We start from the raw sequence: 26,571 nt of genomic DNA on the forward strand, positions 1-26,571 counted from the left end.
ACCACACGGTAATACCCGAACTATTCTGAAGTGACGTTTGCACTGTTTTGTGTTTTTTCTATCTCACACCTTCTTACACCTTTATCGTTACAGCATCCCTTACCTACAATGGAAAGAAACTGGCAACTGCGCTGCTGCAACAAAATTCTATGCGTCTGAGAAACTGGTGCAAGATTGGTGGCAGCAAGAAGATGTATATAAAAAAAATAAATATTAAGTGTCGTATTTTTGAATGGGTGTATAAGTCAGGGTCTGATTTTATGATCAATTTTTCAGGTTTCAAAACCTGACTTATACATGAGAATATATGGTATAGCAATTCAGCGTTGGTTAATGATTTTCAGGACAGTTGACTGATGGATTGAAGGTTGGGTGAGATATTACTGACATGTCTGACAGATCCCTGAATGACAACAAGTAGCCGATATAAACTGACGAAAAAAAAAGAAAAGCTCTTCAGTGCAAATACGCAGCATGGTCCTCTTAAAAGAGAACTAAAATACAGTCAGTGTATCATATTCATCACTTTTAAGGTTTAATATGTTTGTCACATCCACATACATTTTAATAACGACTCTGTGATATGTATTATTATATGTGAAAGTCGTCACTTAGCTGGTCTGGCTGCATTTTCCTACTTAATCACTGGTGTTAAAAAGATATCTCATTATGCATATGTGTCTATTATAAAAGAAAATCTTGAAATGAGACTATTGTCAAGAGATTTTTTTCAAGTCCCACCCTCCTCTCAACCATTTTCAACCACAGTCCTCTCACCTCTCATTCATGTGAATGCTTTTGTCAGACACAGTTCCTGCAATCTCAGCTCTTATTAATTTTTACTTTTTCCTCACTTTAAGTTCCCAATAAAAGAAGACATATTATGTCCAAATCTTATTGATGAATTTAATCCCGAAGGGTTATCAACAGAAGAAATGAGTACACAGGCAATCCTAGCACTGAGAAAAGATGAAGTGAAACAAATTAACGTGAAAATTGTCGATCGGTTACATGACAATGACATGTAAAATTTTAACAGGCAACAAGAAAGGTAATGTAGTACATCTTGTGCGAATAACATTAGACACCAAAGGAGATCTTGATATGCCATTCGTATTAAAATGTTTACAGTTTCCCGTTACAACAGCTTTTGCTATGACAATTAACAAATCACAGGGACAAACATTTAAAAAAGTCATTTTATTTATTAGAGAGAGAAAGAAACGATATTCACTCATGGGCAGTTATACGTTGCGTTGTCACAATATAAGTCAAAACATGGAAAAGTTCATTCAAAAAATTGTTTTTACTGAAGTTTTACAGTAAAAGTGTAAGAGTAAAAAAGAAGTATTTGTGTGTTAATTTCAAAGCCAAATAGAACAAATAACGTATAAGGCAACGAATAACTCTAATGCAACATGAAACATTTGAAATTTTCTTTCAATTTATTACGTTTAACTATTTTTTACTATGGTCAATTACTTGCTGTAATGTAAAATAGTTTTATTATGCATATGTAACAATTCCCATGAAAATAACAATCCGTTTCCCTATACATGAGCAGATCTGTAAAGTGGCTAGGGCTGCAACGATTAGTCGATGTAATCGATGACGACGACTACAAAAAATTGTTGACGCGGATTTATTTTATTGTCGACGCGTCATAAACAGAACCTTCAATAGAGGCTCCAGTCACAAAGAACCACATTGGTTTTTGTAACTGCAATGCACTACATGAATGTCTGGGGGCAGTATTGATTGTTATTGTTTGTCAAGACTGCACACAGTCCTACCAACGAAGAAGAATGTTGGAGAATAAGAAGAATATAGAGGAAAATAAACGTGGTTGCAATGGCGAGTCGGATAGAGGAGGGGGAAGGAGATGGAAAAAAAAACTGAGACAGAAACTTTAAGTGTGGGAGCACTTCAATGAAAAAGAAAAAAAAGCTGAATGCAGATTATGCAAAGCGGAGCTTTCTTTTCACGGCAGCACCACCGCGATGCATGAGCATCTGAAACGCAAGCATCCTGGAGCTGTGATGCTGCCGTCTCTTGAGAGGTAAGTTTTAGCGAGTAAAGTTAGCGTCACGTGTTAACGGTGATGTTTGTACTATAATGTGTATATCAAGGTTTCAACAATGATAGTTAACCCTTAAACTGACACATACTTGGGGGTTAATGCACCCCTGGACGCCAAATACTTTTTAGCTGCACTTTAAGTAAACATTACAATTCACAAAGAAAATGTGAAATTTTAATGGAACACATTTTTTTTCATGCAAAGAGCATCACAATAACTGCAACACATCATTTAACACACTGCAAATGAACTGTAAAAACTATACAAAAAAAACTACTGCAATAATCTATTATTATATGTTGAAGGTGCAACTTAAGCCATTGACGACATTCAGTAAATCACCAAGCCAACTGCACTTGAACTAGCTGCACGCAAACACACAGAGGTAAACGCTGATGATTGCAGGCTCGTCTAGTGCAGTGGCTGAATCCCACAGACAGTGATGTTGCAGTTCTGCTGGCGCCGGCAGTGGTCGTGAGCTGGCTGCTCAACAAATACACGGAGTGCTGGCAAATTGCTCTGTGAAGCAAATATAGCGGTTTGCGGGGTTCGATGAATGTATGTCGCTGAATATACTCACCCCCAGCGTGTTGGCAAATTACAGTGAGACACGACTATAGCCGGTTGCAGCATTCAACGAATATATATTGCCAAATATACTTGGCTCCAGCATGCTGGCAAATTGTTCTGAGAAACAACTTTAGTCGGTTGCAGAGTTCAATGAATGTACGTCGCCGAATGTACTCGGCTTCGGCGTGCTTCCAAATTGCACTGGAAGCCGACTCCAGCCGGTTCCGGCAGTTTAAGGGTTAAGTGAATATAATTTCAGTTATGTTTGCTAACGTGTTTGGAGCTATAGTAAATGAGTGAATAGGAGTAGCTGAGCCGTCCTAGTTTTTTTCTCTTCTTTTTTTGTATAATATTTGAGTTCATATGAATAGTAAACCATCTCTAACTAACATTAGGTAACTTGTGTTTTGGAGTATATCAGTAATTAGCTTGTTACATATTTTAGTCCATTATTTTTTTATTTTGGCATAATATAGTATATGATGTAATAAACTACAACACTTTTCCTTCAGAGTGTTATGATTAAAATATCTTTCTCTGTCTGCAAAATCATTCTTGTGTATTCCTGCTACCTCTACTCCCTCTGAGCGTCTCTTCTCAGCAGCTGGGAACATTGTCTCAAAGAAGAGAGCCAGCCTTACACCACAGCATGTCGAAATGCTCACGTTCCTGTACTGCAATCAGGAATATATGAACTGAATATTTTACAAACTGTACATTATTGTTGTATTTTATTTGAATTGAAGCTTTATTTAAACTTTTGGACTTTAAGACACACCAGTGGCTATTTTTTAAGTTAAATGCACTTTTTTTGTTTAAAGACTATGTGCACTTTAGTTTGTATTGTTTAATGTATTTCTTTTTTATTGCGATGATCACACTAATATAAAACATCTGATTATTTTCAAATTCATGTGTTTCACTGGTTGTGATTTTAATTTGATTATTATTAATTTTAATCGTGTTAATGCAGAGACATCAGGGTGACATTCACAGGTGGACAGATGTGAGCAGATGAGGTAAGACATGCACTGGAGCCCAGAACAGGATGTGCAACCACAGGTCGCAGGCATAAAAATACTCATGCATGAAATAATCGTGACTAATCAAAAAAAAAATTGAATGATTAGTCGATTACCAAAATAATCATTAGCTGCAGCCCTAAAAGTGGCTAGCGCGTAGCACCCGCTCGGGGGTTGGCAAAAGAAGCAAGCTAGGGGCAGAGCCCAACAGTATTGCAAAATCAGAAAACCTTCTGATCCCAGTCATTTCATATTAAGGATACTTAACCTGTATAAATATGAGAACATAAAAAATGTTTAATTGCAAAAACCAAACATTATGACCATGTTTCATATACAGAAGATTGAGTCAGTCTGTTATCTAAGTGCAGTACATTATATCTGTATTTTACAAGAGTGAGAGAACCTTACATCCTGTATCGATCCAACATTCAGGGATGTTTTATATTAAGAAAAATGTTTTATTAAGGGCCTTTGGGGAATGCAGGGTTTTGACATTAACATCACCAAGGGATTTACTCGCTTCCTACTCTCCCTATTTTCAGCAGGCTCCATTCAGGAAGCAAGTGATTGACTATCAATTCTTCTATGTACCACTTGTCTAATGGCCAGTGATGTTGGGACAGTACAATCTGATAACCTAGTGTGTCACAATCAAGTCTCTCTTAATGATATCTGAAAGCCATCAGTGAGTGAGAGTGAATATAGCATTTGTCTAGTCAAAAATCTCAACATGCTGTACGGTATCACTGTGATTTAAGTAATATTTAAAAACTGCTGGCTTGGAATATGTGAGCTAATTACTTGACTTTCATGAAATGTAATCTAAAACCCGTTTCTCTCCCCATGAACATTATCTGTGCTGAAACATTTTGAGACTTGCAGTGTTTAGTGTAAATTTAGTTTAAAACTGTTGAGGAACCATTCACTACACTACACTACACTTTATATACTGCAGATAAACTACTGGTTCCTTACATGATTTCAAAGCCAAGCAATAACTTCCATGTCCCTTTTTCACAAGGGCGTATTTTAATGGGGCCCAAGATGGTGTCTGTCTTTAGATGCTGAAGGCAGATACAAGAATTAATCTAGAGTAACCCTTATGTTCATATCATACACCTACTCAATTCTCAATGGAAAGCATTAAAAATGCTATATTTTAACTATCTACAGAAGAGAAATTAACTACTAATATGTTACGTCATTAATACAATGAGAAGGAACCCTGCCTTGATGTTTTGAAGAGCTATAGCTGATGTACATAATTGAGACCTACTTACAGAATGTCATTACATTTAGATAATTTTCAGAAAAATGACAACCAAATTGTATTCCTTATTTAAAGAGAAGTTACATTTCAAAATATTAAAAAGCCTTGCCAGTGAACTGGTATAGAAGACATATAAATCCTACACTAAATCCAGTTTCTTACCTTTGTCTGACGAAGGATAAAACAGATTCAACAGCACATGGCTACACTGCCCTGCAGCATGTTGTAACAGGAGATCCTGAGCTTTACATAAACTGTTTCACAATTGTTTATAAGAATAAAACTGAAGAATATGTCACCCTTTGCTACGCCAATTTTAAACTGCCTGTCTATAACAACAATAGTGCTGGGAAATTTAAAGAAAAAGGCAGTACTCTCAGTTTTCATCTTTTTTCTGCAGTCCCTGTAGCCAAATAAAACAATGAAAATCTGCATATCAGTATATATGTATGCACAAGGTTTTTACTCACCCTTAGCTGAAACAATGTATCTGCAAAGATGAAAAGAGATACCAGATAATTTATATTTGTAACTTTATTTTCAACTAAAAATATAAATCATATTCAGCTTTCAATATTTGCTTTATTTAAGAAATTGACAGTTTATATAAAGATGTGTCTCTGTTGAGGTGAACATGGAATTACTTGCTTAAACATATACTGTTTATAATAATTTATTGATTTTCTAATCTGCTTTTTAGGCGGAGTGTCACAGTTAACAAATATAAACATAATTGTTACAGATATAAGTATGTTATACAGTTGTGAGACAAAATTCACTGCTTCATTTTTAAAAGTAATTATTAATCATGGAGTGAAATGCCTGAAGGGAATGAGTCCTTTAGCACCTGCTGAACTCATATTAGCTTCTGTATTAAATATATGAAATCCGTCTTTTTACATCAGTGCAGCGAAGATGATGAACTGATGCTTCAAAGGTTCTCTTTATGGCCATTACTGGTTTACCGAAATGAAAATATCAGAAACGACTCAATCTACACTGGGGTCAAGCCGCACCCTCTGTCACCGGCGAGCGCCTCCCACTTCGCTGCTCACACTTCCTGGAATACAAGGAGTGCCTCACCTTACCTCTGACTTCATCGTACACGCAAAGAAGTAACTAGATCAATTTACATATACTTCCGTCAGTAAATACTTCAAGCACATAATAACAGTATTTTGACGAACACTTTAAAAATGACTGCTCATTTCTACTTTTGTTGCCAACCTTTTCAATGATGGCAATAACAGAGGCATACAATATGTAATTTCTGATGACAATTTGTTTGGCATCACAAATACAAGGACTATCTCAACCAAAATGAAACTCTCCGTGTTTCGAGTAAATTTCAGTCTAACAGTGGTATGTTTTAGGTGTATTCCTGTAAACTTTTATGCATTCTACCTTTTATACTGTATTCCACCGTCAACGTTAACAACCAGCAGACGCAACTCGTCTCCCTCAAAATTTATACAACTTACCATCCATCTCTGAAGATGTAGTGGCTATAACAAAAGAAATAATTAGCAACGTTTCGTAAGTACTTCGACCAAATCACACGATCTAACACTTCTTCCTGTAAATATGACCCAGACGTTTTTTCCTCTTCCGGGTTGTAGCCCGACGGGGGCGTGGTAGTCATGTGAGGTGCAAGGCACGACAATCTCAGGCCACGCCCAAACTCACCGTGACGTAGCTGACTGGCAAAAGATGCTTATGCACGGGGACACTAGTCTGGTGTATCAATTTCAGTATGCATAGATTTATTTCGCCTTAGGATATTTCAGTACTGCAATATTTACAATTAGCTTTTAAATTTCAAGGAGAAAAATAACTTCACATTAACTAACAATTTAACGCCGTTGGAACGTTCTCTGAAAGTTACAGGAACGTTGCTCAGCATCATTACAGTCCAGAATGTTATCTGGGACGTTATGAAACCACCAGATGGGATCTTTTATGGGTGCTGCCAGCTTCCTGAAGCTATTCGCTTCTAGGAGTATAGGGCTGCGAGCTTAACTACCTTGTGCACCTGTGCTGGAGGCGGCGAAGTTAGAGAATTCTTAATTGTTTTAATGAAAGACATATGTTGAAGTTCTGAACACAAAAATTCGAATCCCATTATTTGTAAAAGAAAGTATAATAAGATAAGTAGATGTTAGTTTTGTTAATAAAACTCTATGTTATGATTTAATATAGTAATGTAAAATACAGTGTATGCATTTTAAGCCGTCTGAGCTCTTAAAATGTATGTGAGGTTATCCAGTAACCAACAGGGAATCGAAAGGTAACGTTACCGTTATGTTTATCTGGGCTGAATATATTCGTAGTAGTGTTGATTTATCCTACTGACTCGCAGCTCCAAAACCTGCCCTTTGGGCTCCTGAAAATTAATCATATCGCTGCAATTAATTTGCTGTGCATTATTATTATTATTAATATTAATTATATGACTTTTTCGTACCCTTGCCTTTCACATTAGTGACGAGGGGCACGCTCACATATCAGCATAAACATGAGTTAATCTGTGCTCCAGAACGTTTATCATATCTCCACTTTCAGCTTTTTCTTTCAACCTGTAAAAGCGACAATTGCAGCCGAAGTGTGCAGCCGCTGATACTCAAATGCACTACTCAGCACAGCTGACATGATTCATATAACACAATAACTGCACATTTACAGCGTTTCTCAACCTTTAAATATTTGCGACCCGAGTTTTCATAATACTGTAGTTTTAAACGCGCCCCCCCTAACGTTTTTTTGAAAGGAGCCCACTAATAGCAATTTGTTCTTTTTTAATTAATGATGCATCATAGATGCATATTTTATTATGCCTACTTAACTTATCGACATTTATCTAACTCTATATTTTTCTAGTATCAGAATGTAGTTTAAGTTAATTTGTTTTGGTTTCAATAGATGTATTTTTCATATTTTCGATTCTTGTTTTCTTTTTTTCACATCTTCGTGCCCACCTTTTTGTTACTTCGCGACCCCCTAGGGGGGCCCGCCCCACAGTTTGAGAACCACAGTTAAATGTTGATACGACACGAATACATTTGTCACGTCAATAGAATTCGCTTGATATGAGTTTTCCATCCATCCATCCATTTCCCAACCCGCTGAATCCGAACACAGGGTCACGGGGGTCTGCTGATATGAGTTTTAAATAACTTAAAAGTTAACAATCATCCGACTATTCGACATGTATCATTTCACCAGTCTCTGCATGTATTACTTTTTCACCAGTCTCTGCATGTATTACTTGATGCATACATACGTCTATGTACAGTAATACTTAATATAGTCATTATTATGTGCTCCTTCCACAAAAGAAACCACTTACACCCGCGAAGCCTGCTGGGATTTAGAGTTCTAAGCAACACTGGAAATGTCAATAGTCGTCCAACCATTCGACTCCGAGTTTTCAGCCTGTCGGAATGAGACGCTAAGAAACTCGGGACCAGTAGCCGATGTTTGTATGTGGCGATGCTGTGTAATTTTTTGATATGGTTTTCTTATATTCCGGATTTTTTTTAAAGTTAGTTAGTAACACATAGTGCTGCTGTGCACAGATATGTCGGAGTCGACAGAGACGGATCAGGATATCATACGACTAAGGTCTATCAAAAGCCAGCGAACCTGTATTGTGCCCCAACAAGACAGAGTAAGTTAAAAACAAAACACAACATTTTTTCAAGTTGTAATTTAAATTTATCTCCTCAGTAACTGAACTAAATAATTGTATATTTTGCACAGGAAACATATTTTAGGGTATGTTTTGCAGAGTTTTCATGTGTGTATTGTACTATATGTAGGTGTAAATTAAACACACACAATAAAATAAAATATATATATAACGTAATATCAGCATTATCCATTTCAGTCCAACGTGATAGTCAAGCAAACAGCCAAACGATCACTAATGATGCTTGTAGTTTCCCATGCGGTACTGACTGGTGTATCGTGTTAAAAGGAAACGACACATTTTTGTATATTGTATTTACTATAGTAGTAAATGTTTCTCACAGTCATCACCTTGAATGTTATATAGCGTTTGCAGAATGTTGGTTTGTAATAGACGACGTCAAATGAAAGAGTCTGTTACAAGAAAATTATTTTACAGTACCAATATTTTACAGTATCCTCTTTCAAGTAATGAAGAGAAATGATTTTCTAAAGAGAACAGAGTGACTTAATTCATGGTAGAAATTCTTGATGGGAACAAATTGCAGTTTTTTTTTATTGTAAGAATAATATTCTCATAATTAGCATTTTCGTCTTGCATGGTATTGTTTCATTTACACAAAGTTGCAAAGGGATAACATGCATTCGTTTATATTACTCTGATTATGAGGGATATATTTATTTTGATCATTAGAACTGGTAACTAAAAAAAAAACATTAAAGTAAATTCAAACATCATCTGCATCAAGGAGAAAAAGAAGAGAATTTCAACTTCCACCTGTAAGCTAGACGGCATCTGGTTTACATACATAAAGACATAATGTGTTTTTTTTATGGTTTTAATATTGTTGCAGCTTGGAAACTGCAGGAGTGTGAAAGAATTCGAGAAGCTAAATAGAATAGGAGAGGGGACCTATGGAATTGTGTGTAAGTATTTGTGGTACTCTGTATCTTGTACTGCCAATATCGTTATCAGTCCATCTTACAAATATCTTAAATATCCAAAATAGCAACTTAATTAGGAACTTCTTATACATTTTAAAGAACATTTTGCTGTGATGTTTTGCTCTACATGTATGTGCAATAAAGAATTTATATATTTTGTTATGGATAGGTCCTAGGGTGGCCCTGTTTGCCTTTACATTGTTTATTGTGTGGGCCTTAACAGAATATACTTCAGTATTTACTCTTTCTTACATCTCTAACTCCATGCAATTAGACAGAGCACCAGAACAGGCATATGAAGAAGTTACATTTATTAAATATTATTCAAATAGACAGTATCATAACACAAAAACAAAACAATGTGTGAACACCATAAAACCTAGCACTGCTAGATGTTTAGTTTTGCACAGGCAGACCATTTCTTTTGTTGCTTGAAGTGTCAGCAGTAAGTCAGAGCATTCTTGGGTCTTGTCTGATCTTATAAAGCTAGTCTAGGTATGATGTAATCATCCTGTCTCCAAGACAAAATTGCCTTAATTGCAAGTTAATTTCTTGTTTCTGAAAAGTGTATTCATAGTGCATACACTTCTTCCATTGGAGTCAGGAGGCTATAGTGAGGCATGCTTGTGTAACTTAGGAACAAGGGTTATAAGAAATGCTCTTGTGCCATCATCCAAAGTTCATAAAACTAAAATTGTTTCTTAATATCAACTGCTTTCGCTCACATTTCTGACATCATACATACTTGTGAGCCAACAGTGCAGCATACTTCTATAAATCAGAAGCAACAATTCTTGTTTGTATAACTTAGACATAGTTTATGAAACCATAAGTCTATTATAGATAGGAGCAAAAACATGCATAGCCAATATAGCAGAGGTAATTGCCACATTTTATTTGAACTAATTACATTCAGGTAATTCTTAAGCAAACACCAAAACATTAGTGGACAAAGTACATTTTCAGGGGCTGAGTAAAATGACAAGCTATTAGCATCATTGTAAAGGTTCACATTTTAAATATTATAAATAGTAATTTTCTTTTCGGAAAAGTTTGACTAATTTCTCCACCATTATCCAGTGTAATACATAAACCCATGGTGTAATTAGTGGTTCACCAAGTAGCTTCAATACCCACAGACTTGAATTAATTAATGGAAAGTGTTTCTTATGAGCCTAATATTTCTGCCCTTGAATTAGTTGGTCATCTTCCTTCAGTGCTCCCTGGTTTTCTGCCACAGTCCAATAACATACTTCCATATCAGCTAATAACTCTTAAGTGGTTTTGGTGAGAATGTACCCTGTATTGGCCTAATTTAGTCTCTACTTTGAGTTAGTCTCACATGATAGTTTGTGGCTACCAGCATTTTTTAAATGGAAGAAAATGGGTTCACGTAATGGGTAGATGGATGAGCTTCTTTTGACCTGCATATTTTATGTATCAAATTGTGATGCAACAGTCAGCCTTTGAAAGTAACAAAGAAACAAATGTATTTGTTAATTCTTTACTGTTAATGTTACCGTTTTGATTTTTTTTTTTTGCAAATTTAAATTGAATTCCAGTTTGTAAAAAATATATATTTTAACTTGACAGATAGAGCACGGGACACCAAAAGTGGAGAGATAGTTGCTTTAAAGAAAGTGCGCATGGACAAAGAAAAAGATGGTAAGATTCTGAGAAGTACTCATCATTCATAAAAATCATCATGTGTTAGAAGGATCTTCTGTTGATAAAACCAGAATTTGGTCATAGTTTTTGATTGCTCAGTTTTGTTGTTTGCATTGATCTTTTTATTGAATAAATGTATAAAGAGTGCTGTAATAATATTTTGCCTTTTGTCTGATTTTTCTATATTATACAGGATCGTAGTGAAATCAGTTATGTTATATGAGTTGGAGATGGTGGCACTGACCAAAAAACAGGAGACAAAGCTGGAGGTGGTAGAATTAAAGATGTTATGATTTGCATTGGGTGTGACGAGGATGGACAGGATTAGAAATGAGGACATTAGAGGGTCAGCTCAGGTTCGACGGTTTGGAGACAAAACTAGGGAGGCGAGATTGTGTTGGTTTGGACATGTGCAGAAGAGAGATGCTGGGTATTTTGGGAAAAGGATGCTAAGGATAGAACTGCCAGGGAAGAGAAAAAGAGGAAGGCCTAAGAGAAGGTTTAAGGATGTGGTGAGAGAGGACATGCAGGTGATGGGTGTGACAGAGAAAGATGCGAAGGACAGAAAAATATGGAAAAATATGATCTGCTGTGGCAACCCCTAATGAGAGCAGCCAAATGAAGAAGAAGGTTGGGTATTTTTCACAGAGAATATGGTCAGATCTTTTCATGGGTTGTAGCTGATTACAGAGAGGAAAAAAATAACCAAATTTTGGTGCTTCTTACAATCATTTGTTTTGCAAAATGGTAAAAAAAAATAAATGCAGAGGCACCAGGGTTCATTTCCTGGACGCATCTTGCATGGAATTAGCATGTTCTCCCTGTGTTTACATGGGTTTCCTCTGTGTGCTCCCACTTCTCTGGTTTCCCTGCACAGTCCAAAGACATGCAGGTTAGGTGAACTGTGTGACGATGCGGGTTCTGCTCCATGCTCCCATCCGCTGTTCGGGAGCCCTTGAACCCTACACCGCCGATAGTTATAACCGAGATGAGCTAGACATTGAGGCAACAACATAGCAAGGGGATGATGTATAAATGTGCAAAAGTGCTTTTATTAAAATAAATCAAAACAAGTCCACAAAGTGCAGTGTCCACAGTTCAATAAATAATCCATAAAACAAAACGTGGAGGTAAAACAATGGAAAGACAATCTGTTAAAACGTTGCTGGAAGCAGTCCTTTAAAACAATTAAGCCCGGTGCTTCTCATACATTAACGTCTCACCTGCTTCTCCCGTTAGGGCCCTGCAGCAGGCGAGACACTCTCTCTCTGTCTCTGCAGCTGTCCTTCTTACTCTTTCACAGGTCTGGAGGCCTTCCGATCCTGGCTTTGGTCACGCTGTCATCCCAGGCCTGAGACTTGAGTCCTTGCCAACCAGGATGCTCACGACAAGAACTTCTCCTCCAAGCCTCCCGACTCCCGCGCCATTCCCAGCCTTACGCAGACAGTCTCTTTTCTTCATTGGTCACTCCCGCTACATGCTCACTCAGTGGGAGTGACCATTATTACAACTCCCGGGTGTCGGCCTAACACCCAGGCTTCCCTTCAGCTTCCCATTCGCTCCTCTCCTGCTCCTTGCTCTCCAGCAACCTCCGTCTTTTGTTCTCTTTCGTCCTCCTCTTCCTACCCAACTCGCGCTTCTATAAATGCCGAGGGCACATAGCAGCTGCAGCCCATTAGCATCCCCAGGAACAATCACGGATGTGGGCAGTCTGTCACCTGTGCACTTAGGTGAGAAATGCCCACACCACAGATCGCTCTGAGACGCTACAGCCACAACCACCACGCCCCCTCGCTAAGCCGTGAACTCGGTGATTATTTAAAAACTGGCCTTTGCTGTGAGAGCTGTGGACCCGCTATACCACAAAGTGACATTGCTAAGTTGTCCCTGTGTATGCATGCACGCCCTTTTCAAGGATTGTTCCTACATTATTTGTGATGCTTGCTGGATAGACTCTAGCTGCCCTGCAACCCCACCCTTTATTAATGGTTTGAGAAGATAGATGGAATATGAAATGCAGTCAATAAATATAAGTTTTTTTTTCTGTAGGTAAATGAAGACATGTAAAAGGATTGCTAAAGTTAGCTATTTGAACACCATTGTTAATAATCAGGATTTAGGCCAGTCCAGCACAATTTTAATAAAAGCAAATTCAGTCAGCGATATTGGCAAGAGAGCTTTCAAACTAGAAACCCTCCACCAACTTATTTGTGTTAGTAATGTCCATTCCAAGATGATTGTCCCCACATATTATAAATTCCTCAGCTTTTTTACTATTTGTCCACTCATGTCAATTATCAGTGTAGTCTAGAATGAAAGAGTCTATAGATGGTTTAAATCTGAGTCGTACTTAAAATCAGTTTTGTAGAGGGTGAAAAGAAAGCAAGACAGGAAATTCCCTTGGGATCTCCAGCACACAGTTCTTGAACCTAATAAACCTTTAACTTTCAGGTATATAGCACCTGATCCAGGACACTTTAGAAACATCTACCTGTATGGCCCTGAGTTTATTTTCCTCCATATAGGCCAGATATCATTAAATGCATTGGAGAAATATTTTGGTGCTTTTTTTTTATTATTTTTGAGTTTCTCACTCAAACGTTTCTAGAGGCATATTTTGCCACGATCTAAAGATTGGTAGGTTTTAGCTTGGTGAATGTGACAAAGACAAAGATGAGATATGAGACAGGCTGCTGTTGGTAGTTGCTGGGGTGCCATTTTCTGAGCGGGACAGTTCTACAGGATAGGAGCCCGAATAGGAAAATCTGAAATATTGGTAATGCTTAAACATTAGGTGACCTCTCTGTTTCATACTTGAAATGTTTATTACGAGTTTGTAGTGAGTAATTCAAAAGTGCAATGGAAATACATGCATAACTCTTTACAAATGAAAAAAGTTAACATTTGGTGGTGATTACTTATTAGTATGAATGGGTGACTGAGGACTATTGAAGAATGTAATGATGCATCATATTGTTAGTAGCAGGAAATCTTTTATTTTCTGTTGAGGTACATTAATTACAAGCCCATAGCTACTCTGTTTCAGTGAATAGTGATTTAAAAAATGGTAAAAATGTATTCTTGTAATTGACATTTTCACATAAGCCATTGTGGGCTTTACGAAACTGGCAGTAACTAACTTTTATATTTTTCAATTTTTGTGGTTCTTAAACTTCAAGAGTGCATTATATTCTTTTAAAAATTCTATTGCTTTGGATGTATTTATTTGGTCAGTCCTAACTTATATATTAGTGTGTATGATTTGTCTCAAATATTACTAGTGGTGGTTAAGAGTTCTTTTACTGTTACCTTTGTAGGCATTCCCATCAGCAGTCTACGAGAGATCAATTTGCTTCTCAAACTAAGGCACATTAACATAGTAGAACTGAAGGAAGTAGTGGTTGGAAATCACTTAGAAAGGTACAGATTTACTTAATGGTTTATGTTTGTGTAAAAGATAACAAAACCTGTTTTGCACTCCATTGGAACAGATTCCTCTTTGTTAAGAATAAAGCTCATTATACAAACAAAAGGTGCATTTACACTGTTGCAGCTGAATCAAATTTATTTGGATTGGAGAATTTGCAGCTGTGATACAAAATCAGTTAGCTATGTGAACTGCTTTGGTACTATTGGACGTTTTAATTTACACAAAATACAGAATAATGTTATAGGTTTATGGAGCAAAATCAAAATTTTCTGCAAGCATTAGATGCTTTTGCTGTAAGTAATTAGTGTTTATTAAGATCCAATCACTACTACTAGTTTACTTTCTTCAGCTTAAAGAAAACTTTTACAATACAAGTAACTCGTATTCTAAATTGTATGGAATTGTATCAATCCTGATATTTCATCTACTATACCCAGACTGAGGAAACAAGACACAGATAAAAGGATACAGGACAAAAGAGCCGACATTGAACAATAAAGGAGTAATAAATTCCTAAGACTTAAGGCTTCCTGTGGTCCTAGTGACAGATAAAATAGCTTGCCTAACATATTTCTATTTGCAGTCATATTTTTAAATCAAATAATCATATGAAAGAGCCAGTAAGAACATTTTCATGTATTAGAGAATTTTATAATTGGTTCTAAATCATGCCTGTTGTTTCTTGCTTGGTTATATTAAGTTACTTAATTGAGTGTATAATCAATGAACTATTTATACAATAAGCAAGTACAAGAAATGAAAATGTGTAAAACTGATCATTTTTGTTGTAGTATTTTCCTAGTGATGGGCTACTGTGAACAAGATCTAGCCAGCCTTTTGGAAAATATGCAGTCACCTTTTTCTGAAGCTCAGGTATTTGTAAAGTTATGTTGCTCAAATTGACTAAAATCTGCATTTTAACTTTATTTCTCAGTATTTTCTGAATATAAAACACATTTCCTTTATTAAGAGTCACTTCACAGAACTATTTAAATCAGTCTGTTTGATCCATTTAGAAAATGTAAAAGTCCACAAAGATTTATATTGCTTAACACTCACTGTATTATGTTATATTTACATTTTTTAAAGTTTTTTTTTCAGTGTGTTGTTTGTTCTTTTTTGTGGTGGGCAGTGGTTCAGTGGTAGAAATTATAGGGGAAAGGAGGGATTTTGCTGATTGTTATTTGCAATTTCTGTTGATATTATCAGAGTAGGCTTTAATGATATTTTGGGTAGGTTTTGGAAGGGATATCCTACATTTGATTTGATAGCCTGTGCATGCTGGGGATTGAGTTCACTGCTTCATTGAGCTGCACTGAAACTTGCTGTTTCTTCTGTACTTTTGCTGCATTCTGATTCTTAGTGGCCATCCTTACACTTCTCTTGTAACATTTGGGGGATAGGGGGATGTAAAAAGGGTCGGTGTACGTTTCTATACAGTATGTGACATCAGAGTATAGATATGGCCTTTTTACATTAAACAAAACTTCAGGAAACGTCATTCAAATGTTAAGCTTGGCTATTTGTGTAAATAAATAAGAAATTTAGTTTTGAGAGTTTGAGACCCCTGCAGTCATACCATCAGCCACTTCTCTCTTTGTCACGGTCAGTGTGCTTCAATGGGGTTAGTAGTTTCTCTATCGGCTATTTTCTATAATTTTTTTCTATTTAAAATTAAAAAAGTATTAGGTTATAGCATCAGTTGTACTGTATATGCCATCTGTTGTATTGAAAAAATTGATGCATTTTGTCAGTACATGAGGCAAATGCCTTGAAATGACACCCTGGAGTTAACATGTCACAAGAGATGTTGTAGCTGTTATGGACTGCAATTACAACCTGCTGAATTAATTTTGTGGTGCTTCTGGTGTTAGATTTGTTCTTGATTTATCATGGACTGGTATTAGCTACTAAATAAATTAATAAAGAAACCTAAACTACTGTATAATATAATATGAGACTGTGCTGGGAAACGCAGCAAACCCTCTTGTGACAGCATATATGCATGTGCCATCCCGGAGGAGATGGACTAACTGTGCAACCTGAATCAGCTATAGGTACCATGTCAAGGTACGAGTTGTGATAAGGACACTAGCAAAATGCAAAACTAGAGATGAATCAGTCAGGAGGGATAAGGAGAGAGTAACTGTCTGTGGCCACCACCTACAAGGCCATTCCTTTTTTGGGGGTTGTCTTGCTGTTGCCTCTGCAGTGTACCTGTTATCATTTTCTTTTGCACCAAAGCAGGTGAAGCTGAGTCACAGTCACTTATGCTTCCTAACTGGACAGCTCGATATCCCTGAATCTCAAATGACTTGGTGTTAGACTGTGATGATTTAAGTGTTCCCTTAATTTCTTGAGCAGTCTATATTAACTTTTGTATATTGCTGTATAAATGTTCAAAAATGGACAAAAGCAGTTGTCTGAGAGGTGTTGATAGCATTGCAGTGAGTGATTTTTACTTTTTTTATATTAGTTACTAAACTCGATGCATTACATTTTTCCCTCAGGTGAAATGTATAATTTTACAAGTTTTAAAAGGACTGCATTATCTTCATGAAAACTTTGTTCTACATAGGTGAGTGGCAGCCTTCCACCTGTTGAAACCTTCTAGCTGTATCACTCGATGTTGGAGAGTAAGACCTATAAACCTGATAACCAGAGCAATTATTACAACAAAGATTTTGGCAAGGATATAAGGCTTCCTGCAGTCATTGCTACTTTTTGTAATTTATAATCAAGTTGTTTAAGTAATTAGCAGTATCTGATGTTATATTTCAGTGAGTGCACCATTGTAAGTACTTTATGTTGAAGGGTTAAAGTGAAGAGATGGTATTTAATATTCTTGTCTTTTCACAGAGATCTTAAAGTATCAAACTTGCTAATGACTGATAAAGGATGTGTAAAAATAGGTGAGTGGTTTTATTTTCTTAGAAATAAATTTGTAAAGCCAAGACAGCGTTGTCTTGTCACAGTCATGTGATATGTGTTTTCTAAATATAGAAGACTTGATTATGTTTAAATAATCCTCGGCCTGGGCACTGTCTGTATGAGGTTTTCACTTTCATTCTGGCTTTGCATGAGGTTTTCTTTTCACATACTAAAAACATGCATGTTGGTTAATTGCCTTATGTTGACCTGAGTAACAGAGTATGGGTGCGTTTCTTCCCTGTAGTGGACTGGTAGCTAGTCAGGGGTCAGGTCTTGTGCTTAGTGCTTTGGCTCCTAGCAAGAGTAAACTGGGTAAGTAGGATAAAAAAAAAAAGGAATGGATGCATGAAGATTGTGGTTACTGTACACTACACATGAACCTCTATATGGGAAATATGGATGGATGAAAATGTCTGCCAGCTTAACTTAGTTAGGACAAGCTTGAATTTGTTTGTACATTATTATATGCCATAAAATCATTTTTTTGAGGAACACAAAATAGCATGCTCTGTTGTTTTCCCACAGCTGACTTTGGGTTAGCCAGGACATATGGAGTACCTCTAAAACCAATGACGCCTAAAGTTGTGACACTGTGGTAAGACACGAGAACTAAAGTTTCACTTCTTGGGTTATACTGTCATTCCTTATTGCAGCGTTTCTCAACCTTTAAGTATTTGCAACCCGAGTTTTCATAAGTTTTAATCGCGCCTCCCTAACTTTTTTTGAAACCTAATAAAATTTATTCCAATATTGTTTGCTGCCGATACACTGCTACAAGTTTAAAATTTTCCTACGAATAGCAACATTCGCCCCCCTTTTTTGTTACTTGGTGTGCCCCACAGTTTGAAAACCACTGCCTTATTGGTAAAACTGAAATTTGTACAAGAACCAATACAGTAATCCCTCCTACATCGTGGGGGTTGCGTTCCAGACCCCCCCCCCCGCGAAAGGTGAAAATCCGCGAAGTAGAAACCATATGTTTATATGGTTATTTTTATATTGTCATGCTTGGGTCACAGATTTGCACAGAAACACAGGAGGTTGTAGAGAGACAGGAACTTTATTCAAACCCTGCAAACAAACATTTGTCTCTTTTTTAAAAGTTTAAACTGTGCTCCATGACAAGACAGAGATGACAGTTCCATCTCACAATTAAAAGAATGCAAACATATCTTCCTCTTCAAAGGAGTGCGTGTCAGAGAGAGAGAGAGAAAAAAGCAAACAGTCAAAAATCAATAGGGCTGTTTGGCTTTTAAGTATGCAAAGCACCGTCGGACAAAGTACTGTAGCTGCAAGGAAGGGAGCAAGCATTTTTTGGAGGAGCGTCCGTATCCTCTAGGCCAATGTGTGAACAGCCCCTCTGCTCACACCCCCTCCGTCAGAGCGAGCGAGTGAGAGAGAGAGAGAGAGAGAGAGAGGAAAGCAAACAATCAAAAATCAATACGTGCTGTTTGATCTTTTAAGTATGCGAAGCACCATGCGGGAAGCATATCGCTTGCAAAGCAGCCACATGTAAGCCCAGCAAAGAAGGGAGCAGTGTGAAGGTAATCTTTCAGCGTTTTTTGAGGAGTGGCCGTGTCCTCTAGGGATGCAAACAGCCTCCGTGCTCACAATATATTTGAGGAGTTTTATGTAATACATAATACGCGCTGTGGTTGGGTAGCTTCTCAGCCATCTGCCAATAGCGTCCCTTGTATGAAATCAACTGGGCAAACCAACTGAGGAAGCGTGTACTAGAAATTAAAAGATCCATTGTCTGCAGAAATCCGCGAACCAGCAAAAAATCTGCGATATATATTTAAATATGCTTGCATATAAAATCCGCGATAGAGTGAAGCCGCGAAAGTCGAAGCGCGATATAGCGAGGGATTACTGTACTTAATCTGTTCTTTAAATTGTAAAGCTCCTTTGTGTATGGAAAGGTTTTATTTTATGTAACATTTTTTCATGATGACCACATTTAAGAAATATTTTCAAGAAAAATACAGTTCTCACAGAAAAAATATTTAAAATTAAAAATTTTTGTCACTAAAACGTTATGTTATTCATTTTTGTAAAGATGACACAAATATGACAGTTTCAGTTGAATTGCTGATTTTAAGCAGTTTGGATGTGGCTATATCACATTATATCAGATTCGTTAAGCCTGAGTGCTATATTTGGTAGGGTCCATTGAGACATAACATATGTACTTTTTAGAGAATAGTTCATTTTTCAGGTTTTTCTTTCTTAATTTATTTTTGCATAGGTACAGAGCTCCAGAACTGCTGCTGGGCACAAAAACACAGACAACAGCTATTGATATGTGGTAAGATATATAATTTTTTTTTTGTTTTCAAACAATGGGCAGATACTCTGTGAGTCAAATAGACACTGCAAAGTAAAACTTCAGAATCCATCGCAATACCTTTTATGAGTGGTCTTTGCCGCAGTGTTCTCCTATTCTGAGGAATCGTCATATCTCCAGATTTTCACTGCAGATATTTAATTGCTGCACAGTTCAGTTTATTTTAAACTCTTAAGCCACTTAAACTGGCAGATTATTATTATATATGAAACAACATGTCGTTTGTTTGGATTATAAATGAACATTTACCTGCTTTTTTGCCTTCAGTGTGTACTAGCTGAATAAATGTAGCTTAATCTTCTTTCACTCCAAAAAGCAGTGCATTTATTTTAATTTTTCAGGGCCGTTGGATGCATTTTGGCTGAACTGCTGGCCCACAAGCCACTGCTTCCTGGAAGCTCAGAGATTCAACAGATTGACCTTATAGTGCAATTGTTAGGGGCACCCAATGAGAACATTTGGCCAGTATGTATGATTTTTCTTTGTTAAAAGACTTCTCCACTGTTCATTTAGTAATTGTATGCAAGTTTGATGGGGGAAAAAAAAAGTTTCCTTTTCAGAGTAACATTATTTACAAAACCTTTTTAGGTACATAAGTTAAATTGTCTACCTCAATAATTAGTTTTAGTTTATTTTAGCTCAGCCTGGAAAAAATACTTTAATAAGCTTTTATGGCTATTTTACTTACTTTTGTTTAGTGTTTGAGATCTCTGTTAAATGTTCCAATCGGGACACCAGAACTAGGAAGGAGATGTGTTTGATTTGTGAATTAAGTTTATAAATTGTCACGTGTCCACATAAATAAACTTTAAATTCCTCCATTTGTTGATTGACTATACAAATAACCCAAACATGCTTGGTGCAATACATAAACTAATACAGCTTACCCATAACATAAGGATAGCAGAAGGTTGGTTTATGCGAGTATATACAGGCACAGGGAAATGACAAGCAACACAAAGTATAAATCCAAGTTAGCTTGGTTTGATCTTTTTCTCTCCTGTAGAAAGATTAACAGTCAGTCAGTCATTTTCTAACCCACTTAGTCCTGTACAGGGTCATGGAAGACACTGGAGCCTATCCCAGCTAGCATAAGGGTGCAAGGCAGGAAAAAATCATGGCTAGTCCATCCCAGGGTGAACACACACATACACACACTCTCTGGCCAATTTAGTATCACTAATCCACCTTACCTGTATATCTTTGGATTGTGGAAGGAAACCCATGCAGACATGGGGTGAACATGCAAACTCCACGCAGGGAGGACCCAGGACACAAACCCTGGTCTCCTTACTGCGAGGCAGCAGTGCTACTACTGTGCCACCATGCCAACCAAAAGATGAACAAAACTGGTGAATTTTCTTTCCTTAATTTTTATCTAAAGAATTACCCAAGGAAACATCTTTCAGATCTGGCTTTTAAATGTTTTTTTTATCAGTTTTAGGTGGTTATAAAATGTCTCATTTCCTACACTTTGATAGTGGCATTGATTTCTTCACAGTTCTAATGCACTCACAAATCTCCCGAAACAGAGCTCCTCAGGGCTGCGTGACCTGAGGTTACTCGGAATTATTGAAAAGAGAAACTTGTACAGCTGAAGACTTACTCTGCAAATAGGTTATTATTTTCAATTACAGTATTTTCATTATTATATACTAAAGCAAAATAGCCAATGTAATCTGTCATTTGTCAGTAAGCTTTGTATTTCATTCAACTTGGTGCTTTAATTTGGCATGCAGTGATTCTGTCGTGAGGCCTCCTATATATCTGGTATCACAAAGCCCCCATTCTTGTTTTACAGAGAGATTAAAATTACTATGATAGTAACTAAAACATGTGAGAAGGTTAGTCTCTGTATCGCTGGTTCTCCAGTACCATTTTGCACACAGGTTAAAAGTTTAGGTGTTAACCTTGACAGTTCTTTTTTTCTTTTATTGAAATCTCATTTTAATTATGTACTTCAGGTTTCTTATCATCTTTACAACATTTCTCGACTATGTTCCTTCTTATCTTATGCTCTGACTGAAGTATTGATTCATGCATTCATTACTTCAAAATTAGATTATTTCAGTGCTCATTTGTTTCATCTCTAAAGTCAATCTGGTCATCATTTTTTCAGGAACAAAAATTGACCAAATATTTGTTTTAAGGCCATTTTGCAGTACAGTAATCCCTCACCTATCGCGGGGGTTACGTTCCAGAGCCCCCCGCGATAGGTGAAAATCCGCGAAGTAGCGACCTATATTTATTTTATTATTTATACATATTTTAAGGCTTTATAAACCCTTCCCACACTCTTATAAACCTTTCTCACTCTCTTGTTAACCTTTCCCACACTCTTATAAACACTTCCTATGCTCTTAAACACTTTCTACATTCTTAAACACTGCAGACCAACACTGCACGCAGCGATCAGACGTCAATGTGTCTGCACTCGCTTTGTGAAGGGGGGCAGCTGAACTCACGCTGAGCAGAAATGGACTTTGTGCTGCTTCTGCCAAAATGCCTGCTTGTCGCTCTGCGCATTCGGAAGGAGGAGGAGGAGTTTGGGTGAGAGGGCTGAACGCACGTTCGCTCAAACCCCCCTCCCCGGAGGCGCAGTTCGCATTGTCAAGGGGGTGGGGAGCAGAATGAACGCTAAGGAGAAGTGGACTTTGTGCTGCTTGTCAATAATTTAAAAGCCTGTACATCACCAATTTTCCTGTCTCACTGTCTTGTCTTGCGTGAAGTTAAAATGTTTTATAATAGTGAGATGTTACTCATATCCTTAGCCCGACATCCACATATCATATGTGTTAACAAAGTGTGTTTTATAAGTTTACATGTGTTTAAAGCATGTGGGATGGGTATTTTAAGGCTTAAACTATAAAAATGTTTATTTATATGGTCTTTCTATATCGCGGATTTTCTCCTGTTGCTGATGGGTCTGGAACATAACTTCCGCGATAGGCGGGCAATCACTTGTATTTAAAAACCCGCGAAGTCGTGAATCCGCGAAAAGTGAACCGCGAAGTAGCGAGGGATTATTGTACTTCGGTTGCTTGTTCTATGCAATGTGTAGTCTTTAAGTGTAAAGTAAGACACTTAGAGACAGTTTCAATTGAGGCTTACTAGAAGATAGATATTAATAGCTTTTTTGATTTCTTCCTTAAAGGGTTTCTCTAAGCTACCACTGGTTGGGCAGTACTCCTTAAGGAAACAACCATACAATAATTTGAAGAACAAGTTTACCTGGCTGTCAGAGGCTGGACTTCGACTGCTTAATTTCCTTTTCATGTTTGACCCAAAGCGCAGGTAAAAATCCTTTAGCTTATGTGATTTGGTTATGAAGTGTGTTGAGCTAGAGCCATGTAGGACTGGATGCAGTGTCGACGTCAATCCCGGATGGAGAATACATTATCACAGTACATATTATATATAAAGTGCCATATAGAGTCATTAGTCAGACAAGCAGAATGTGGGTGAAACTGGACAACTTAGAGGAAACACATATATACACATGTGAAGAACATGTAACTCCACACTGATGGCTTCTCACTTGGGAAACCTCAGGCACAAATGCAGCGAGGGAGCCTTCCCAATCAAGGTGCTATTCATTTAAGATAACACTTCTGTTATATTCAGTAAAGCAGTGATATTTTTTTCCTGACAAGATTTTCTGACACATACAGTATTAGTTATTAATGTGTGTTTTCTGTGGTCATCACAAACCTGGCAAATTATGAAATATTTGAAGACTGACACTTTTTTTGTACTGTTACATGAAAATTACTTTGTGGCAAATCACAGGCCAGTTAACTTGTATCACATGAAAATTAGTCAAAGCAGTTATGAAAGGCAGCACATGACAGCAACAATCAAATGAAAGTGCGTTTCAAAAAACAGTCATGGCCAATTTAGAGAAGGTCAGTTATATAACAGTACATGCTATAAGATTTTTTTATTACCTCGACTTAAGAGGTTTTATATATATATATATATATATATATATATATATATATATATATATATATATAAATAAATGATGTAACTCTATGCAACAAAATTCAAGTAGAAGGCATTGGAGTGTAAGTTAAATGGATGTGTGCAAAACTGACTTAAAGGAGGAACACCACCACTGGGCATTGCCAAACGTGTAACCCTGTGGGGGTCAGAAGAGAACTGCGATTTTGTGTGTTTTATAAAATTATTTGGTGTAGATGACACTGAATTACAGGTAGATGAGTTACCATACACTTTGAAGTTGGCAGGTTGAAGTGCACAGATGTGGAAAAGTAAATGCAAGCTATATATACAGTACATATACTGTAATGCAAAACTGAATGACTTGCTCAATCACTCATTAACAACACTGTTTTCCACTTATGTAAAAAGCAGAAATTTGGCAGGATTGTACATCTAGGCCAATAGATCTCCACCGATGAAGTATATTTCGATATATCAATATTTGGGTGGACAAGGGAAGTCAGAGCTAACAAAAGTGGTAGGGAAGGCGGGAGGGGCTGCAACTTACTTGTGTTAATGTGTTTATTTTTGACATTTTGACTTTGTATTACCTTTGGTCTTACTGGTCTCTACAGTAGGCCCTGGTGGTTACAATATGCAGCCACATTTTGTTTTTTCCCAGAGTGTTTAAATGGTTTAAGCTGCAGTATAAATGTGCCATTTAAATTAATAGCTTGTTTAAGCACACTTTTTAAACGCATGTTTTTTTTTTTTCCCAGTCTGTGAAGACTAAATTATACATTGCAAAAATACAGTGTACAATTTTTTTATGAGAGAATAAAAATGTGGTCAAGGATTTGAGTTTGAAGTCAATTTGTCTAATAAAAACACTGGTTAGAACAAAATGTGTCATTTTGAAGGTTCTCCTGGGTCTATATGACCTAAGGTAAAATGACTCTAATACCTTGGGTTTAACATGCTTTTAAAATATTTTTCCTCCTAGAGCTACTGCAGAAGACTGCCTAAAAAGTAGTTATTTCAAAGAAAAGCCTTTACGTAAGTAATTTCAGACAATTTGTCCTTTCTGATGTATGTACAGAAGTTGACAGAGTTGTGCTGTAGTATTATATACTTGTTGGCATATATTTTGACAAGCAAAACATTACAGTTCTTAATGGACTTGTAATTGCCTAATCAAGTGAGGATTAGGTACAGGTAATAGGTGAATACTCCATCAGCATAGTCCTTTGGGTGGTCTATCTTTGGACCATTATTATTACTTTTTTTAGTCAATGTTGGCATAATTAGTAAACTTATGAAAGTCACAGATTACACTAAAATTACTGGGATAACAGATATTAATGAGACTGCAAAGACAATTCAGAAGGTAAATATTAAGTTAAATCCCCAAACAGGCTGAATAAAAATTAAGAGTCATTATACCCACACTGTGTAATGCATTAGTAAGACCACATTTGGAGTACTGAGTGCAGGTTTGGTCACCACACTACAAAAAAAGACTGATCTGCATTGGAAGCGGAAACTAACTAAATGCATTTCAAGGCTAAAGAGTGCATCCTACTATGACAGGCTAAGGTAGGGGTGTCCAACTCCAGTCCTGGTGGGCCACAGTGGCTGTAGGTTTTCATTCTAACAATTTTCTTAATTAGTGAGCCGTTTTTGCATCTGATTAAGTTGTTTTGCCTTAGTTTTAATTGACATGACTCAGACCCCTTAGTTGTTTCTCTTTCCTTAAAGAGCAGCCAAACAATAATGAGACACAAAATAAGCCTCACTACGAAAAGTTTTCAAAATTCTTAAAGGCATTCATAAAGTTTAAATAATGAATCACATACGTGAGGACAAGAGGGGAAACGAATTTCAGACTGAAGCCAGAAATCATTTCTTTATGCAAAGCGTGGTCAGTATCTGGAACAGACTAGCAAGTCGTGCAGCTGAAGCACAAACCTTAACAACCTTTAGAATGTATGTGAATAAGAAACTGGGAGAACTAAGCAAACAAGCTTCATGGACTGAATGGTCTCCTCTTGTTTTTCAAATATCATATAAAAGGTGCAGAACTTTAGTTTTATGAGAAAAGCATTTACAACAGAAGAGGTAAGAACATTACAGATCTGAGGAAACTAGTTGCCCTTGCATACAAATGCAGCTTTATTAAATGTAGCCTTTTAAATTGTATTGTGTGCATGACAGTCACTGCTCCTGTAGAAACCCGGAACTTGTTTGTGAAGAACCCATGGATGCATGCTTAACCATTTTTTTCCTTCTTTTTAAAGCCTGTGAGCCAGAGTTGATGCCTACTTTCCCGCATCACCGAAACAAACGAGCAGCATCAACTTCTGAAAGCCAATCAAAACGAAGCAAAGTTTAATAATCGAACAGCAACAAAAGGTTCAAGTTTAGTAATATGGTTTGTCCCTTTTTAAAAAAAAAAAAAAAAAAAAAAGTCGGTACATCTTTAACTTTACTGCTTAACTTTGGTTCTATCAGTCACTACTAGTTTATCAAACTAAATGTATTTACTTATTGATTATGTGCAATAATTATTCACATCACATTGTACTTTTTCAGGGCAGTGTAAAATTTCACCATTGCAACATACAAGACTGTGCTTGCTCATCAAAACAACTGTTAAATATGTACAAAAACGTA

The 26,571-nt window shown here is 36.8% G+C and overlaps 2 protein-coding genes across 2 annotated transcripts in view; one reads left to right on the plus strand and one right to left on the minus strand.

Annotated features, from left to right (window-relative positions):
* chmp1a (charged multivesicular body protein 1A) overlaps positions 1-6,568 on the minus strand; it is a 39,425-nt gene extending 32,857 nt beyond the window's left edge. Inside the window, exons 1-2 of the mRNA XM_028809876.2 lie at positions 6,427-6,568; positions 5,416-5,435 (exon numbers count right to left, since the gene is read on the minus strand). Of these exons, the coding sequence (XP_028665709.1) occupies positions 5,416-5,435; positions 6,427-6,433 (27 nt within the window). The 5' untranslated portion in view covers positions 6,434-6,568. The remainder of the gene's footprint in view (positions 1-5,415; positions 5,436-6,426) is intronic.
* Positions 6,569-8,234: 1,666 nt separating this feature from the next.
* cdk10 (cyclin-dependent kinase 10) lies at positions 8,235-26,446 on the plus strand. Its single transcript, XM_028809880.2, has 13 exons — positions 8,235-8,612; positions 9,487-9,559; positions 11,171-11,242; positions 14,563-14,665; positions 15,467-15,548; positions 17,186-17,253; positions 17,535-17,587; positions 18,132-18,201; positions 19,855-19,914; positions 20,295-20,418; positions 23,108-23,247; positions 24,902-24,954; positions 26,196-26,446. Exons 1-13 carry the CDS (start codon positions 8,523-8,525, stop codon positions 26,288-26,290), a joined length of 1,083 nt encoding a protein of 360 aa, XP_028665713.1. The 5' UTR covers positions 8,235-8,522; the 3' UTR covers positions 26,291-26,446.
* Positions 26,447-26,571: the final 125 nt, after the last annotated feature.

Source organism: Erpetoichthys calabaricus, chromosome 9, assembly GCF_900747795.2.
Source record: "Erpetoichthys calabaricus chromosome 9, fErpCal1.3, whole genome shotgun sequence".
Classification (NCBI taxonomy): domain Eukaryota; kingdom Metazoa; phylum Chordata; class Cladistia; order Polypteriformes; family Polypteridae; genus Erpetoichthys; species Erpetoichthys calabaricus.